General features: G+C 39.4%; 1 protein-coding gene across 3 annotated transcripts in view; it reads left to right on the top strand.

The window, feature by feature from the left end:
- Positions 1 to 420: 420 nt before the first annotated feature.
- ATF1 (activating transcription factor 1) overlaps positions 421 to 13,369 on the top strand; it is a 40,253-nt gene continuing 27,304 nt past the window's right edge. Inside the window, exons 1-2 of one of the 3 annotated variants that reach the window (XM_074225927.1) lie at positions 421 to 545; positions 8,164 to 8,262. In XM_074225927.1, the coding sequence (XP_074082028.1) occupies positions 8,170 to 8,262 (93 nt within the window). In that variant the 5' untranslated portion in view covers positions 421 to 545; positions 8,164 to 8,169. The remainder of the gene's footprint in view (positions 546 to 8,163; positions 8,263 to 13,369) is intronic. The other 2 variants (XR_012476120.1, XM_074225926.1) reach the window with 2 other exon arrangements.

Below are 13,369 nucleotides of genomic sequence, written 5' to 3'. Positions count from 1 at the left end.
AGAATGAAGTGTGGGGGGGTCCAAACGCTAATTATTAAAAAAGGCCGGATTAAGGCAAAAAGGTCCACGGTCACATCTGGCCGTGGCGGGGCGGGCTGAGGACCGGAAGCAGCACAGCACGCGGCTCGGCCGCGGCCCGGGACGTGGGGCTGCACCCGCACCCCGCGGGCCTCCCCGCGCCCCCTTGCCGGGGATTTCTCCCGAGCGCGGCGCCCAACGTCAACGTCTACGGGTCACGCGGGCGGCGCGGTGACGTCGGACGGCGGCTCGCAGGCGGCGAGCGTCCCGTCCCCTCCCCCTCCCGGCTCCCCCAGCCTCGGGCCCAGCGGACTATGCCGCCGCGGTCGGCGGCCCCCAGCGCGCTGGAGACGTTGCGTGCCGGGGCTTAGCGCGGCGGCGGCGGCGGCGCCCAGCTGCGAGCCGGCCCGGCCTCCGTGCGGGTGAGCGGGCGGCGGGCGGGAGACAGCCGGCCTCGGGGCTCGATTCTCGGGGGAGGGGAAGTTCCCGCCCAGGGAAGCCGAGCGGTGACGCGGGAGTGGCCTCAGGTGAGTGACCCGCGCGGGGCGGGGGGGGGCCGGGCCGGGGAGGGGGACCCTGGGGGGCCCCTCCCTGCCGGGGCGGGCCGGGCGGCCTTCCCCTCCCCCCCGCCCCGGGAGCGCCGGGAGCGCCGGGCGGCGCGGGGAGGGGCCGCCGCGGAGTCTTCCGTGCGCGTGAGCGGGCCGCGGGAAGGGACTGGCCCAGGCGCACTCCGAACTGTGGGGCCCTAGTGGCCGGGCCTTGTTTACAAGCACACTGACCCCCGGTGGGGGGGGGTTAGAGAGCTAGTGTGCGTGAGAGCACACACACACATACACATACACATGTAGCAAGAGATATTGATACTCTTTATTCACCACTTTTAACATTGGCAAATCGCTTCAGCCACATAATCACATTTGATACCTCAGTTCACCCCAACTTCTTTATTATATTAGCCCCATTTTTCAGATATGGGAAGAAAGAGAAGTTGACTTCTCCCGGCAGGCAGAATTCTGTGCAACTCCTGGTCAAACTCGCTATTTGCTTCCTGTGTCCCCTAAGTTAGGGAACCTAACCCATGGTGCTGGGTTGCCTGAACCCCACAATGCCCCATTGCCATTATGTAAAATTAAAGATGATGATGATTACTGCTGATGCTAAATAATAAATAACGTGCTATGCTATCCCTTTGAGGATAACGACTGAAAAGCTCCTAAAAACTAATGGATCTGTGATCTCCTAGCTGTAGAAAACACCTACCCATTATGGAGATCCAAACCCAGGTAGAGAGAGGCCCATACTGTGGGAATTTTGTCCTTGTCCCCTTCATATTCACTAGTGGGAGTTATCTTCCTGGGCACTCTAGGTGGGGGAGTTTGACCAAGTTCTGATCTTGTAGAGATGCTAATAAATCCATATAGAAGGGACAGAGGACAGAGCACGAGCCCCGGAGTCAGGAGTATCTTGAGTTCAAATGGGACCTCAGACACTTAATAATTAACCTAGCTGTGTGGCCTTGGGCAAGCCACTTAACCCCATTGTCTAGCAAAAACCTAAAAAAAAAATCCATATAGAGGAATCTGTAAACAGAGTTTTTCCTTACCTCATTATCCCAACTAGTGTAGTAATGATGTAGTAATAGTTTTCAGTCATATGATGCATTTCCATCCATTCCTGCCAACTAACTGGAGGTGTGCCTGTTACACTAGACTGGAGTGCTGGATTTAAGGTCATTGTTTTTCTGTTGGCTCTAATTCTGGTCCTGTTACTTGGGCAACTTGGGTTACTTGGGTTGGAGATGACCTATAAACTTCCAGGTTTAAAGCTATGTGCTTTTATTTTTCTACAGGGTTTGACACAATTCTTCTTGTACTTTTAAAACTTAAACTTCTTTCAGCACAAGTTTGCAGAATTCAGTAGTTCTCTTCACTTTCTTTTTAAATTATTTTTTTATTTAAGGCAGTGGGGTTAAGTGACTTGCCCAAGTCACATAGGCAATTATTAAGTGTCTGCGATCACATTTGAACTCAGATCCTCCTGACTCCAGGGATGGTGCTCTAGCCACCTAGCTGCCCCTCTCTTCACTTTCTTGACAATAATTTATGCTTGTGTGGACCAAATATGTTAAATTTTTATAAGGACTTGGTGATATGAGGACCTTCAGTTTTTTCTTAATTGTTTTTTAGAACATGATTTGAACAATAACACAAAAATAAATACATAAAATAGAATACATTACAATAGAATCACTAAGTAGTAATTAAGAAAAGAGTAAGTTTGCTATTCAGTGGAACCCCATTAATTTACTTACACTGAAAGATTCACAAAACTGTTTCACACTTGCAATTTTGTAGAAAGGGAAACTGAGCCCCTCCAACTAGCATCAAACAATTATTAAGCACCTCTTATGTGCCAGGCACTATCTTAAGTCCTGAAGACATAAAGATACTGGTTACTTTCTAGGTGTTTGCATTCAATGGGGAAACTGAAAGAAAAAATCAAAATTAAGGGGGGGGACCATGAGATAGGGGAAGAAAACACAAAACAAAGTTTAAAAAGTGAAAATAGTAAACTTGGGTTACATTCAGACTCCATAGTTTTTTTCTCTAGATTTGGATGGCATTTTCCATCACAAATCTTTTAGAATTGTTTTGATCACTGAACTGCTGAGAAAAGCTAAGTCCATTATAGTTGATCACCAGACAGTGTTGCTGTTAATGCAACAATGATGTTCTCTTGGTTCTTCACTCATCATCATCAGTTCATGTGAGTCTTTTCAGGCTTTTCTGAAGTCCCAGCCACTTAATGATTTTTTTCAGATCAATAACACTGCATTGCATTCATATACCACAGTTTGTTTCAGCCATTCCCTACTTGATGGGTATCCCCTCAATTTCCACTTCGTCGTCACTAGGGTAGCTAAGTAGTGTAGTGGATAGAGCACCAGCCCTGGAGTTAGAAAGACCTGAGTTCAAATCTACTAGATGCTTGACACTACCTGTTTTGAACCTGGGCAAGTCACTTAACCCCATTTGCTTTGCATCTAGGTCATCTCCAGCCATCTTGATTGATATCTGATCATTGGACCCAGTTGGCCTAGCACCAGCACCCCCCAACTCAAATCCAATTCACTTGCTTATGACATAGGAATATATAGAGAATAAATGCCAGGAATTTTTGATGTGGCACTGAAAGATTGAGTGGTTTACCTACAGTAGCATACTTTGTTTTCTTTTTTTTTTTTAGTTTAACATTCACTTTATTAAAATTTCTTTAAACTTGTTAGAGTATGCAAGCATGAGTGACTAGAAAACCAGACTTCCAAAATGGAGGTTTGGAGAGGGATTCTTATACAATTTCAACTATTTTATTTTATTTTATTTTTTTGGGTTTTGCAAGGCAATAGGGTTAAGTGACTTGCCCAAGGTCACACAGCTAAGTAATTAATAAGTGTCTGACACCCAAAAAGAGACAGAGGATCAAAGAAAATGAGTAACATTTGTCACATTAAAAAGAAACACTATTGAATCTAAAATGTCAAGTGAAAACAGCTTCTTTCATAGCATGACCAGTATGTAAATCTGTAAGATGATTGTACATGTATAAATTGTCGGATTATTTGCTATTCTAGGATGGGGAGGTAAGAGAAAACTATGAAAATGAATGTTGAAAATTCCCATTACATATAAGTGAAAAATAAAAAAAGTGAAAACAGAAAAAAAGTATCTGAGGCTGGATTTGAACTCAGGTCATCCTGACTCCAGGGTAGGTGCTCTGTCCTCTGCACCACCTAGCTGCCCTATAATTTCAATTAACATAAGGTGGGATCTGAAAAAGCTCGTTCTGGCTTGTCCATCAAGGGAGCAGCCTTCCATTCAGACTGGAGCTAGATATCAGAGATTCATATTAAGTAAACCTTATTAGGAGATATGTCCCTTCTTAATTCAGGATCTTTGAGTCTTATCAGTTATACTAAATAGCTCTATAAAACTTATGAATCTTCCTTTCTGGGATGGTGGTGCCATCCAGTGACCTAAAGGGCAGATAGGTAAATGTAGTGAATGGAGTGTTGGACCTTGACTTATCTTCCACAGTTCCAATTTGATCTCAGAAACTTATTTAGCTATGTTACTCTGGGGAAGTCACTTAACTCTATTTGTCTCAGTTTCCTCATCTGTAAGATGGACTAGCTTCACCAGCAGACAAACAATCAGGGGATAAAGTAGTAAAGAAGGGTATGAGGGCAGGAGAGTTTATTTTGGGGTCATGTTTCCCAGGAATGGACTAGTTTCCCAAAGGAAGATGAGCTATAATAGGCTTTAATCAGATGCCAACTGTTCATCTGTTTTATAGTCAGATTGAATGCTTGTTCTCTTTTGTGGAAAAAAAAAAAGTCTTGCCATTGTCTTTGAATTCAAGGCTTTATGAGTGTGTTACCTGTGGGTCATTGTTCTAGAACAGGGGTGGGTAATGTCTGGCCAGGCCTGGGAAATCATTTGGTCTGGAACAACTTCAGGCCGGACTTGAAATTCAATAAATCTCGGAGCTTTTTAGGAGTGAATTAATTAAATGTTTGAACAAATATAGCAGACTAATTTTTAAATTGATACGTTTGTATGGCCCGTGAATGATGTTTATGAATATCCAAATGACTTTTGGCAGGAAAAATAAGTTCCCTATTCCTGCTCTAGAAGCTTCTTCTGTTGTGTAGAGAGCAATGTGAAATTGCCAGTTTTGCCACATTGTGATTATGTGATCCTGGGCCAGTCATTTAACTGCTGCTTATGTTGAACAGCTCTCTAAGACTCAGCCATATAGAATGTGTTCTCAGTTTTTGGTAGAGAAGCTCCTCACTGGGGCTCTATATACCCAACCAACCAATCAGATAAAAAGAAAAAAAATTTCAAACACCTGCCATTCTGCTCAGTAATTTCCAAAGTAGTCTCAGTTTAATTTACTGTCTTATAGGTAAGTCTAGAATCATATGATTTTTTTTTAGTTCCAGAAGGGAGCTTAGAGATCACCTAGATCTGTAATGTCACTTTGGAGATAAAGAAATTTGATGCTGAATAAGTCAAATGGCTTGCCAATTGACACATATTAGTTACTCATGTTTCCTTAAGTGATTCAGCATTCACATAGTCTTGGTTATATCTTGGGAGGGTCTGACCTTTAAGTAGCTTCTTTGACTTGTTAATATTTTGCAGTTTGTATAACTTATAGTAGTTTTCTCCCACAGAGGTTGGGAATCGCTTTTTATTTTCTCTCTCACAGAAAATGCAGCCCACACAAAGAATTCCTAGGAAAACATAGAGAAATATGAAATGCTCAGAATAGCCCATTAAAGACTCTTTGTGAGGGGCGGCTAGGTGGCACAGTGGATAGAGCACCAGCCCTGGAGTCAGGAGTACCTAAGTTCAAATCTGGCCTCAGACACTTAATGATTACCTAGCTGTGTGACCTTGGGCAAGCCACTTAACCCCAATTGCCTTGCAAAAACCTTTAAAAAAAAAAGAATGTGAGACTGCTGAACAAGTATGTCCCATTCACCTTTGTATCTCTTGAATATCTCGTGGCTTTTGTCAGGGAGGATAGGTGAGTTGCTGATCATGGTATGACTTTAGTCTTCTAGATGTGCGATCTCATATAGATCATCCTGGTCTCTTCTGAGAAGCATGTTTTTTAAAGAAATATTCTCTCACACTCAAGATTATCTGCTTGTCAAGATTATCAAATAAGCTTGAGGAAGAGTAATCTGTCTCCCGGTCTGGGGCCGAAACATCTTACTATTTCTTGACCTGCATTCAAAAAAGGAGATATAAAAACAGAAGAATCCAGCAATTGGGAGGTCTAGGAACTCTAGTCTCAAGCATACCTGGGCAAGCTTCTGTCTCCTATTGCTGTGTGTTTCTGCCACGATGATAATAACAGGTTAGGTGGGTTGGCAGAGAAAGCCCTCTGCTTACTCCTTCCTGATTCAGCCCTCCACTTATTGTTGCTGTCTATCCTTTCATAAGAAGTTTCTCTTGGTGTTACATATGTTTCCACAGGGCACATAGAAAACCAATCAATTATTTCAAGTTGTTGCCTACTGACTTTTTTTGATTCCCAACCTGTGGAAATTTTTTGCTTAATATAACAACCAGTCTATTCTTTATAGTTACTCATCAGGCTGGATTGTCTTGGAATTTGGCACTTTAATTTGATATTTTGTGTTCCTTCTTCCCATTATGTTTTTCTGGTTAGCCCACTTCAACTTGCCAGAAGCGATGATTTAGGTGTGCTTTGGGTCTTCCTTTCTCCCTCCTCCCTATCTCATTTAGGCTGGAAGCATAGCATCTACTTAGCCTGTTCATTGCTGATCATCTTAGAAACTTGGTTCCTACTTTGTTTCTGAGCAGGGTGCTTTCTCCACTACTTATGGAGTCTCGTGATCTCCCCACTCTCAGGTTCTCACCATGCTGAGGCAGACTTTAGTCAGGATGAGTTTAGCCCAGTTGCATTTCAGGATTCCCAAGTTCAAGTAGTCTACAACTCCATCTTCCCCTTGTAGTAGAGATTACAGGTATGTACCACTACATTGGCCATTCTGTATTTCAAGAAAATTTCCTTGTTGAACAAATGTTTTGCATAATATTTCAAATGGTATACTAATCTTATATATAAAATGTTAAGATTAAAAAAATAAAGGAATAGGAGAAAATACCCCATACCCTTGATATCATTTTAAGCTGCTATAATATTCTATAGCAATTTAAGATTTGCAAAGCACTTTCCTCACTTTAGCCATGTTAGAGAAAGTATGTTTTTCTCCACTTTTTGAAAACTGAGGCTCAGAAAAGTTAATTGACTTGCCCATGGTTATTAAGGTGAAATTTATACACACACACACACACACACACACACACACACACACACACACACACACGTATGATTAACTACCTTTTATTCCTTTGGATATTCATTGTTAAAGTGCTGAAAACACCATTTGCAGGCAGACAAGAATATTTCTGTGGTTATCCTGTTACTGGTCTAATTTTCCACTAGTTATGGGAGTTTTAATTGATTTTCTTAAGAAAGGAAAAAGTCAATGAGTCACAATGAGCAAGAAAAGTAATTTCCAGTTCTTTTTTTTATCTTGCAAGGCCCAATCTATTATACCTTTCTTTTTTGTTTACTTGCTTTGGTTCAAATTCTGTCTTCTGAAACAGAATTTTAAAAATTGGTCTATGATCAGTGAAAATGTGAAAATACCTTTTGCCTATGCCTTTTTTCTATCTGAACTTACTGAATTGTAGATAGGATCTTAAAATTGTATCATTTAACATTTCTTTTACTTGCTACTTTTTCAACATTAAATGTTTGATTAGAAATACTATCTTCCATGTAAATGTTGAAAATAAAATTCCTATATTTGTGTTCCTTCAAAGAAATGGACCCAAAGGACTTTACATGCTATCTTTACTTTACTTAAACTAATGACAAGAATATAGATACACAGAAAATATTTGCAAAGTGCTTGCCTTGTACATAGTAGGTGCTCATAAATGTTTGTTCCCTTCCCCCTTATACTTTTCCATTTCTATCCTTACTCAAGAACCTGCCCCAGTTCATTCTGCTCCTGTGGCCCCCTAAAATAACAAAAAACAAAAACTCAACCTTCTTGCTTGATAGTTCCTTACTGGCACTTTTTGATTCTTTAATCTTGCTGTAACTTTTTTCCATTCTATTCCAAACCACACAACTTCTGATAAGAGTAGTATTGAGATAGCAAAATTTGCTTCTTTCAACTTTGACCTAAGAAATATTCATATATTGCAAAGTACCAATATAAATAATTCCCTAGCCTAGAAAATGGAAAGCCTATGAACTCATTTAGCTATGTAGTATCATATTCTTTAGGAAAATCTTTTTCTAGTTAGTTTAAACATTTTTAGGTGTGACAAACTGGTCATTTATGTTTTTGCTTGCCATTTGTTAAACATTCTTCATAAATATCCATAGTAAAAGTTATAGTTGGGAGCAGTTTTTAAAGCTGTAAATATGGGTGCTATAAATAGCATGAAAAAACCACATATCCTGACATATTTGAAAAAAGAATAACATCCAAAGACTAACTTTTTAACTGAATTTTTTTTCTTATAGTTGATTATGGAAGATTCCCACAAAAGTAACAGTTCAGAGACAGCACCACAACCAGGTACAACAGTACAGGGTGCTCATATCTCTCACATTGCTCAACAGGTAAAGCATGGGTCAGTTTCTGTAATTTTGAAATGATAAAGAATATTGTATTGAAATTAATCCACTGGGTCAAATTTTTAAAGTACTAGTGATTAAAAAGACTACCAATGGGTAGAACTGTATGAAATGATAATTTTTCATGAGTGGATTTGCACTTGATCTTATCAGGAAAACTGTACTTTTATATGGAAAAAATAATTTTTATGTTGTAATATAGTCTTCACAGTCTAGAGACAGGCTTCATTTTTAAGACATTCAAATCAGTGATATGGATTCACTTGGATTTGCAATCACTTCAGAAAATGTTGAAAATTTAAAAAAAATCTGTATCCTTATAGCATTTTCATTTATATATCAGTTCTCTACACATAGAAACATAATTTCAGGAAAAAGAAATGGGGAAGGGGGCAGTCCAGCAAAAAAATAACTAAAACATCAACTGAGAAAAATAGATTATTCAATATTTTAAACCTTTGCAAAGAAGGGAGGAAGTTTTGATTGTTTATTTAACAGAATTAATTGAAGCAGATATTTTGTAACTTTTTTTGTAAATTAACTAGCCATATTTAAAAAAGGTTTATCATGGATACTTGTTTGACATTCTCCCCTCCCCACATTATTCAAAGGAAGATGACGATCATGTCAGTCATAAAGCATTTACATTGTTTTTACTTAACAAACTGACCAGTGCATTTTTTTGAACAAATTATTTTAACATGGGCATATTCAATCTCAGATGACTAGCATTAATTCCTTGCATTACTGTCATTTATAACACATCCTGTAAAGTAGGAAGTACAAGTAGTAGTATTCTTGTTTATTGTGTATGGAAGTCTCAACTCCAGCCCAGGCCTTCTTACTCCTAGGTCAATGCCATGCTGCTTCCTCACACTACTTTATTACTCCTGTGATGGATGGGGCAGGGGGGGATTCTAGGTGACTGAAGGAAAGTGAGATTTGCTTTAGTTGCCCATCCAATCATCCCCTTGTTAAGGTATATTTCAATTTCTGCAGTGCCGTTTTTATCTTCCTCTCCATTTACCCAAAACAACTCATAAATTGTCACAACAAGAAATCCAAAAAGACCTAAAAACTACCCTTAAGTCAGCAAACTCGACTTATTTGACTAGCAAAGAGGTAGGGCAGCCAAAGGGCAAAACTGGTGTAGAATACAAACTTATTTATGCAGTCATCAAGAAAAGAATTGTAGAAGATTATGGGTAGTGTAGCCTAAAAAAAAAAAGTCATAGAAAAGGAAAAAACCGAAGTTTGATGAGAGTCCTGACTATATGAACACACATCAAAAGCATCTGAAGGTGAAACTGAAATAAGGACAACATAAAGGTTAGAAGTGAAAAAGATCTGTAATGTTTTCTATACAAATTGTTTCTGTTATGAATGACAGTGGAGTCACCACCTCAGGGTTCAGAGATTCTTCTTCGAGAAGTTGCAAAGGACATTGATGAATCAGGCAGTCATTAGACTTTTACTAAATCCCTACTATGTAACTGAAATTGTGCTAATCAGTGGGGCAGATTGCAGTCCCTGCTCTCCCTTGGTGAGGGAGACAACATGCAAACAGTTACGTACAAACAAACTTTATAGAGGCTAAATTGGAAATAATCACCAATGGAAAGTACTAGCATTAAGAAAGCAAGAAAGGATTTTAACTGGGACTTAAGGAAACTGAAGAAGGCAGAAGGCACAGCTCGGGGGGGCATTCTAAGCATGGGGTGAAAATGTACAGAGTTGAGAAATGGATTATCTAATGTGAGGACTGGCAAAGGGAGTGGGTGTCACTGAGTACAAGGAAGGTTTTTAAAAGGGAAGTCTGAAAGGTATAAGAATATTGGAAACGTGAGTGGGAGTGGGAGAGATAGGTTATAAAAGGGAATCAAAAATAGAAAAATAGAAAAGGCAGTTGAGCCAAACCAAATATACACAGTAAAATTCCTTGATACCCATGATGTTAAAGGGTCAGTTCTCAAAGTACTGTGTAGGAGAGAAAGGTACCAAAGATGTGGAAAAAATCTTGAGCCTTATATTATACTGCCACCCACCTTTTTTTTTAATTTTTTTTTTAGGTGTTTGGGGTTTTTTTTTGCAAGGCAAATGGGGTTAAGTGGCTTGCCCAAGGCCACACAGCTAGGTAATTAAGTGTCTGAGGTCGGATTTGAACTCAGGTACTCCTGACTCCAGGGCCGGTGCTCTATCCAGTGTGCCACCTAGCTGCCCTGCCACCTACCTTTTACCCTTAAAAAGGTGACAGAACATCAATAACTACCGACTTACATTTACTTTCCCATATATCTATTGTTCTTTATGAGGATATTAGAGAGCAACAAGCAAGGTTACACAAGACATTTTTCAGAATTAACCCACATCTTTACCATCACACAATTGAATGAAAGATTTAGAAAATACAATAAAGCAATTCAAATTTACTGGCTGTTAACCAGAAAAGGAAATTCAATTCAGTAGAGTTGAAAAGCACCTTGTTATCTCATTTGATCTATCAATGCTACCTTAAAAGGCACTCTCCCAGCACCGGCTAGGTGGCGCACAGGCCCTGGAGTCAGGAGTACCTGAGTTCAAATCCAGCCTCAGACACTTAATAATTACCTAGCTGTGTGGCCTTGGGCAAGCCACTTAATCCCATTTGCCTTGAAAAACCTAAAAAAAGAAACATTTAAAAAGAAGGCACTCTTCCAATAAATTGTTTCCCATGCATATCAAAATTATATAAGATTCCTTTAAATGTAAGGTAATAGGAAAAAACCTCTTATTATTAATATCAAATAGAACATAAAAATAAAATATAAAACAGTATAAAAACAAAAACATTCTTCTCAGAGGTGTTTTTGTATTCTAAGAATATCTGGTATATAGTTAAGTTAAAGAAGAATTCCCAGTAGATGGTGAAGTACTCTAGTTTTTCCTATTTGTAGACAATATTAAATCTCAGAACATTCCAGAGCCTCCCATATAAGATTCATAGTCCCTCAAAAGAGTTTGCCCAATCATATGTGCCTATTGTCAAATGATAATGTATAATTAAACTACAATTTATAAAATTCATCCATCAATTAACTGTATTTGTCTAGCAGACCTTCTATTAAAGGATGCCAAGGAAAATTTGGAGTAAATTTTTCAAAGAAAAAAAATAATTTTCTATACTATTAGAGGAAGCAGTTGTTAAAAGCAGAATTATCATTTTCTTGTTGTATAACTGATGTATATAAAGAGCTTTAGAGATTACAAAGCACTTTCTTCACAACAAACTATTGTCCCCATTTTGCAGATGAGGAAACTGAGACTTCAGAAAGTTGACTTGCTCATACAGAATGACATGGTGGGTGTTAGTGTCAGAATGGAATATGCACAAAGGACTTTCTAACTCTAAACCAGTTCTTTTTCTACTCTATCATACAACCATTTTGAATTCAGGCACTTAAAGATGATTTCTACTATTTTCCTGATTGACATCTGTAAAAACTCATTAGCAAACAACTTTAAATGGTTCATCCTTAACCCTGCATATTATTATTATTATTATTATTATTATTATTATTATTATTATTATTATTGACATTAAGAATGCTTGTCAGATCCCCAAGTATGGCAGAATTTTTCCTTCCCAAGTGTTTCTGAATTGGACAATCAGATAAGGCATACTTTTTGAGGATACCTGTTGTGTGAGATCACATCAAGACTGAGAGCCTAATAAAGGTGCTGTAAACTAAAGGGAAATGATATGAAGGAATTATTGGAATGGATTTAGTATTTGCAACCTAAATTTGTTTACTTAAACTTTAATTAGCTGACTAATATAAAGTGTGATTTAACTTAGCTGTATATAGATTTTACACTAAGATTCCATTGTACAGTAGTAATGTTTGCTAAGAACCCTGTCTGCTGAGCTTCAGTGAGTGGGATAAAAGAACAGTGTGCTTCTGGAGATGCTGAAGAGGATAGAGGAAAGACCAGGATCCATGAGTACATTTGTTTTTCTTTGCAAATTTATGAACACATCACTCACTGTCAGGCCTCACTTTTTGCATACAGCCTCCAATCTCCCCAGGCCCTATCTTTGTCCACGCATGCCTGCCATGAAGACTGTCGCTCATGGCCTTATGAAACACCCAACTCTGCCTGCTACAAGCTTAAAGACTTATCTTAACCTCTAATACACTCTCTTCTTAGTATATCTCTTCCTGTCCTCTCATAGTCCAGTTGGACTCATTCCCAATAATTAACACATTCTTACCCTCTCCTACCCTTGCCTTCCCCTGTTGGATAGCAAACTCTTTTTCCCAATCCTACCAGCTTACTCACTCATTCCCATCTAGCTCAACCCACCCCCATGCAAAAAATCTTAACACCCTTTCACTGTGCCCTGGACCCAGATGGCTTTGAAGGAGAAAGTGAGGCTAGTGACAACAGCCCCCCTCACTAAAATCCAATTCATGTGCATGTCATGGCATCACCTCCCTGATACCATGGTCTTTGAAAATGAAGGATTAAAAAAAATTTTCCAACCCTACCTGCCTGCTCACTCATTCCCATCTAGCTCAGTCTACCCCCATTCAGAAAAATCTTCTCATCCCTTCCTCTGTGCCCTCTATAAAGCCTGCTCCATAATTAACAAATTTTCCCTCAGAACTTATTCTTTATATACCATACCATACTCATTGGCTTCCTTCTGACATCACTTCCCAGGTGACCCTGCCAGATTGGTTATTTTTTTCTCTTATAACCCCTAATGCTTGGTTAATATAGCTTGTTTTCCATTGCTACTTTCATACTCTCCTGTCCTTATCATACTATGCAAATTTGTCAGTCATTTTAGATTCAGATGGCTATTTTCTCTTGACCCCCTTGGATCTAACTTTTTCAGTGAATTTAGTCCAGCTTCATGGTGCATTGATCTTGGAGTCAGGAGGATTGTAATTAGAATCCAGACTCAGACACTTGACTCTTACTAGCTGTAGGACCTTGAGCAAGTCACTTAACTTTGTCTTGCATCCAGGGCCATCTGCAGCCATCCTGATTCATATCTAGGATAGACTCAGGTCTAGACTGGACCCCTACTGGCTCTGGAGTAGAA

Source organism: Macrotis lagotis, chromosome 2, assembly GCF_037893015.1.
Source record: "Macrotis lagotis isolate mMagLag1 chromosome 2, bilby.v1.9.chrom.fasta, whole genome shotgun sequence".
Classification (NCBI taxonomy): domain Eukaryota; kingdom Metazoa; phylum Chordata; class Mammalia; order Peramelemorphia; family Peramelidae; genus Macrotis; species Macrotis lagotis.
The sequence above is the reverse complement of the archived record's forward strand: the minus strand, read 5'-3'. Positions and strand labels throughout refer to the sequence as shown.